Raw genomic sequence first — 6,000 nt, forward strand, 5'->3', positions numbered from 1 at the left:
TGCCTCCATCCCACGGTCTGCAACGTGGTTGTTTAACCTAGTTTTCAAACCTGTAACGAGGGCAATTTTGCGGCCTAAGTCCCCTGTTTCACTGCTTCATTAAGCTTCAAAATAGAAAGGTTCTCCTGATAGCTAAGCTAAACCTCTTTACTGCAAATTACCTTAATTGATTCTTGTCCTTCCCAGGCGTACTGATGAACAACAGATCACTGTCGACCTCCTAACAGCCTTGTAAATACTGGAAAACAGATATCCCTTGTCGTATCTTCCCTGGCCTGAACTACCTTATTTCCTTCAGCCATTCCACACATGTCCTAGTGTAAACCCTTTCTCATTCCCATTGCATTTGCCTGGACTGTCTCCAGTTTGTTTGTGTGAAAGCATGGTGCCCAAAAGCACACAAGGCAGTGCAGTGAGGCTTTCCAGCGATGAGGAGGATGGGATAATTAACTTCTCGACCCAGTTTCTTAGAAGCCAAATCCCCTGAAAACATCCTAAAATGAGATTTCTCTTTGAAATGCAGTTGAGTGCATGACTCAGGATGATCCTTTTCTTTTGCACTCCAGTCTAGGCAGCAATTGCTGTGCTATTTTTCATCCTCCAGAGCGTGCAATTTTGTTTCTCATTTGTGATGTAGTCTTGTTGACTTGGGACCATTTTCCCAGTGAGTGAGTCCTTCTAATGTCTGACCTTGTCCTCCAGGATGGTTGTTAGCCCCATGGGGTTTGCCCACAATTTTAGCGTGCTCTCTGTTCCATCAGCCCAGTTATTTAATGGTGTTAACAACTAAACCTGCGCCAAGAGTAGACTGCAGCAAGGCAGCCCAACACCAGGTAGCTCTCTGCTTGACAGGCAACCATCAGCAGCTTTCTCTGTGAATGTGGGTTTGGGGTTTTCTTTGCAAGGACCAATCTCACTGCTGCCCTCACAGTCTCAGGAACCTGACTCACTGTGTTGAACTACTTTGCCAGGGATGCCTCGGCCCCGAGCCACTCGCGCAACGGCAGCTACGGCGAGAGCGCACTGGAGATGCGGGGTTGGCAGGAGGAGGAGGAGATCGTGCAAGCCAACCGGCGCTGCCAGGACATGGAGTACACGTAAGGGACCATCGTGCCATACCCACTTGTGGGGTTTGGGCTGCATTCAGATAAACCAGGACACCCTTCTGTTCCTTCATGCATGCCTGGAAAGGATGGGCTTAGCTTCATTTTGGCTTAGTTTTGCTCTTCAGCATTAGAACAGGCATTAAAGAGTTGCTGTCATTAGATAACTTCCTCCCTACCTTCGTGTTAAACTGTGTCTGTGTCAAAACCGACCTTCTTACAGAACAGAGGCTGTTCCGCTATTAAAAGTAGGTTGGCATGTGAGGAAGCTGAACACTTGTTTAATCTCGGTGAAAATCCCCCTCTGGAAACAAGAGCGTCTGGTCATAAAAGCCGAAGTTGTAATCCCACTCCTACATAATCAGCAGCGCGAGGGCTTGCCTTTGCCTCGCTCTTCGCTCCTTGCCTGCTTATTGCTCTTTCTAGATACACTGAGTTTCCCACATTCAAGTTCTGTGACTGTCACACTGGCATGTAGAAACAAACCTGCAAAATTTAGTACCACAGGCACCACTAAAAAAGATGCATTTATAAGTAGTAGAAGATATAAAACAAACTTTATGGGGCACAGGTAGTCAGCAAGAGTATCGTTCATTGTTGCAGAGAATTCTCCGTTTTCCGCACACAAGTGGACATGTGGCTATGTGGTTCAATGAGTGTTAGACCTGGGCAGTATTTTTAATCCAGACTTCTTTCCTGGTGAAAAGTGGCCTTTTGATGAGTAAAAATCCCTTGAGAAAGTTTGTGTATTCCTCTAGGATTTTACTGAAAAACTACTTAAAATCTGTTCTTCACTGTTGGCTTCCCCACAAAAACACCAGTCAGACACTTTTATAAAAAGGTGCATTTGTTGCTTGTGGGAAATACCAATGATTATTTTCAGTGGGTTTGGTTTTTGCTTTTCACTCACAGATGCGAGCTAATCCTTCTTCCAGTGAAGTAATGGGGTTTTGCCATTGGCTTCATTAAAGATAGATTAGGATCTCGTGTTTTCATTGCAAATTAGACATCTGATTATGAAGACTAATGCCACCATGAAGTTACTAGCCATCTCCCTTGTACGTATAGGTTTTCCAGATGCAGCATTTTAGCTTTCACTGCTTCACAAAACGCAGCTGCATTGGACTGTATGTTGTACATCACAGTCAAGCTACAGTCATCTGGCTTTCATATTGTACATGTACAATTATTTTTTTTTTTAAGTATGGTTTTGTAGTCTTTTGCTATGATTTGGTGTTAATCATTCCTGGAGAAAAGTCTCGGATAATCCTATTTTTTTGTGATTTGAGGGTCTTCGGGGTCTGTATGAGAGGAGTAACGAGCTTTGCTTGGCTCTGCACACTGTGTGCTGATCGTTTCTGCAGCAGTGAGGGAGAAGCAAGAGCCCAGCCCAGCTGTTAGGGAAACTGAAGGGAACCTTTCTGCTCGCTTTAGCAGGTCTTTACTCCAGCTGATGAGAGACCCAAATCGTGGGATTAACTCAGCCTGCCAAAGGAGGGTTTCCAGATTTGGCCCCCATGTATTACGGGGGTGGAAATTGCCTGTGTGTTTGTATTCTGGTGAAGGTAGCGATCTGCAGCTGGGTCAGGATACTGCCCTCATCACTCCTGCTGGGTTGGTAAAGCCACAGCAATAGATGGGTTCAGTTAACCTTGCAGAAAACAGTTGCCAGTTTTGGCTTAATAGCTAGAAATGCTGCCTGTTTCAAAGTGCATAGTTATTCTCAGAGGAACTGGTGAGAGCTGCCTTGTCCAAGTTGCTCAATACTGGAGGGGTCAGAGCAGCAGGGCTCATGCCCAGGGACCCATCCTGCTGCTCCAGGGTGGGGAGAGCTGCCCGTAAAAACGCTTTTTCCATTCCCGTAAGCAAGGCATTTATATTTTGGCAGAATAAAGAATCTCCATGCAAAAATAATTGAGAAGGATGCCATGATCAAGGTCCTTCAGCAACGGTCACGGAAGGATCCCGTGAAAGCCGACAGCGCCAGCCTGCGACCAGCCCGGTCTGTCCCCTCCATCGCTGCTGCTACGGGCGCGCATTCGCGCCAGACCTCGCTCACCAGCAACCAGATAGCTGAGGAGAAGAAGGAAGAGAAGATCTGGAAGGGAAGCATAGGTGAGCTCAGTTTTTGCTTAAGCTTTGGCTCATCCATCACTTTGTCCTAGTCATTCTGCTTGAGTTTAGCAAAAGTGACCCTGGCTGTGGCACACATTGCCCCGACGGCTTATTTCCAGAATGCTTTCCATGGGAAGAATGTGTGTCCTTGTGCTGAAGTAAATAATTAGTCAATTTTTATCTTTCCATTGTATCTTAATTTTATTTTTAATCATATAAAATCATTCTGCACTGATTATAGAAAGCCATAGTTGGGGGAAAGCCTACCAGAAACAAGCAGATGATGTTTGCAGCTTTGTGTGGGAGTAGATAACAAATTTGGGCTAGAAAAACTCCTCATTAAACAAGAGGATGAGCACCTACCTCCTTTGGGTAGGAGTGCGTGATGTGATGTGGCTGCTAAATGAGAAAGCGAGTGCAGGACTGTGTTTTGGGGCCGTGTGGGACAGGGGGTATGGAGGTGTGTGAGGCTGTGCCAGGGGTATTGCTGGGACAGGCATGCAGGAGGGGATGCAAGAAAGGGCAGCTGCTCTCAAAAGGCTGGTTTTGTAGGAAAATACCATGTGGTTGTCAGAAGAGCAACAGGCCACTGGTGTCAAGGGGAAAAACTAAGCCAAGCTGAAGGGCTGGTGACATATCCAGACCGGCGCCTTGTAGCTCTGGGGTGAGACAGGGGTACAGCACTTAGGTTCCAGCTGGGATGTGACTGACCAACACGTGTTTTCAGGGCTGCTCTTGGGGAAGGAACACCACGACCACCCATCAGGACCCATGCTGCCTCCTCCGCTGCCCTCTTTGTCCTGCATGCCCATCCCAGCACCGGTGGCCTCCCACACGAAGACGGGCAGCAAAGACAGCAGCACCCAGACGGACAAAAGTGCCGAGCTCTTCTGGCCTGCCGCCGCCTCCTTCCCCGGCCGTGGACGGCTGGGTACCACCCCTTTGCACAGCCCAGCCCCACGGCCCCTGGGGACACGAATGGCCGGCGAGAAACTGGGTGAGCTCTGCCAAATCCTCATGTCGGTGCAGAATGCCAGCACCCGCAGGGCTGTCAGTGGATCCCCATAGACACCCAATATTGATGGAGGGGTGTGATGCCTTCACAATTTGTAAGGTGGTGGGGAGGTTTCTTCAGAGAAACTGAAATTGTGGGGAGAGAACTTTCCAAGGCTGCCTGGTCTGGCTTTGCAGAGCTTCATGCTTGGCAGCTCTGTAAAGCTCTACTTGCCTGCAGCAGGCTAAGTTTCCAACAAATGCAATTATTCATGCTGCCAAAGATAAAATTACAGAGTTTCACACCTTGAAAACACTCCACACCTGCTTGCATACTCAGACTCTTCTCTTTTTTTTTTTCAACTTAAACCATGGTTAGTGAAGGCACCATTTTCTCCCTAATTTTTAAAGGAAAGCTGGGGGGAAATAGTAAGGAGAAAGTGGAGATTTGAGAGGGGAGAGGGTAAAGAAATACAATTTTAATTATTTTTGAAAGATGGAAACTGCTGGTTTGCCACAAGAAAGACACCTATTTTACACCCATGATTTTGAAAAAGCCAGTTTTCTACAAATTCATCTTGTCTCAAAAGCAAGCCTTCCCTCTAAAAACATGTCATGTATCATTAATAGGGCTGAATATCACTGTTCCCTTGAAACTCTGGATTACTGTGTTTTGGGCAAACCAGATTGGAATTGATTTCCAGGTACTCTTAAAATAGCCTGTCAAGCTATTCCTGCTTGTAAGAAATTAAGAGTCCTTCTACCTGAATTTGACTTTTGAGAGCTATGGTGATGACGATAAACACCTAACAGCATCTATCACACATTGTGATAATTGGCCGTATACGTTCTCTTAGCCCATCCCACTGGCAAAGTAATACATCTTAGATTAAACTACCTACCTGGTTATCTGTGTACTGCCCTCATGATGTTTTAAACTCCTAAATTTTGTACCTGATGCAGAATAGGAGCATACATGTGGAGAGCTATCATGGGTCAGGCGAAAAGTAGTAACTTGGCAAAGTGATGTAGAGCTTTCACAAATGCCTGTTTCTTTCTAGGGCCACAGCCCAAGAGGTAGTTTGGTCTGTATCTCTTAAATACCATCTTTACACCTTCCCTTGGGGTCTGTGCACACCAACACACCTACTGTCATTTTGCAGAGAGTTCAGCATGACGTGTTTTCAGGCTCCTGATTAAATTTGGCTTGCAGTGTGTAGGACGTACAGTTAAGATATGCTCCACCACCACACAGAAAAAAAAATGGTTTTATATTTGCTTTGAACAATTTGCTGTTGAATTTGAGCTGAAGACCAACTTTCCCTTCTTCTCTTGTAGAGAACTCAAGCCATGGGAAGCTGCCCGACAGCAAAGGCAGAGTGAGCAGCTTGCTCCACAAGCCTGAGTTTCCAGATACAGACATGATGGAAGTCCTCATCTGAGCAGAGGATGGTGTCTCTGGGGTTTTGTATGCGTACAGCCAGGTCCAAGGTGGTCCTTGGTGTGCCAACCTTAAAAACTTAACCTGGGAGTTTGAAGAAAGATAGAGAAAGTTTGTGCCCGAAACGAAGCTTGAGTCTGATACGTTGAGACTTTGGACCAGGCAAGAAGTCAAGAGCACTGAAGAGGAGTGACGAAACAAATGTCTGGGATTTTCTGAGCAGAAAGGGGCATTGAAAATGGAATGTGGCGTGAGAAGGGGATCGCTGAGGAAAAAAGAAACTGCATTTTCTGGTGTTAAAGAGGAGGTAGCGACTGGGTGCAAACTGCCGCTTGTTTTCCTGCCTCT

At 46.3% G+C, this 6,000-nt stretch overlaps 1 protein-coding gene across 1 annotated transcript in view; it reads left to right on the plus strand.

Annotated features, from left to right (window-relative positions):
- AMOTL1 (angiomotin like 1) overlaps positions 1-5,653 on the plus strand; it is a 91,969-nt gene extending 86,316 nt beyond the window's left edge. Inside the window, exons 11-14 of the mRNA XM_035900446.1 lie at positions 972-1,097; positions 2,992-3,218; positions 3,946-4,215; positions 5,550-5,653. Coding sequence (XP_035756339.1) covers positions 972-1,097; positions 2,992-3,218; positions 3,946-4,215; positions 5,550-5,653 — 727 coding nt within the window. The remainder of the gene's footprint in view (positions 1-971; positions 1,098-2,991; positions 3,219-3,945; positions 4,216-5,549) is intronic.
- The last annotated feature ends 347 nt before the right edge of the window (positions 5,654-6,000 follow it).

This window comes from Egretta garzetta, unplaced genomic scaffold (genome assembly GCF_000687185.1).
Source record: "Egretta garzetta isolate BGI_Z169 unplaced genomic scaffold, ASM68718v1 scaffold58, whole genome shotgun sequence".
Classification (NCBI taxonomy): domain Eukaryota; kingdom Metazoa; phylum Chordata; class Aves; order Pelecaniformes; family Ardeidae; genus Egretta; species Egretta garzetta.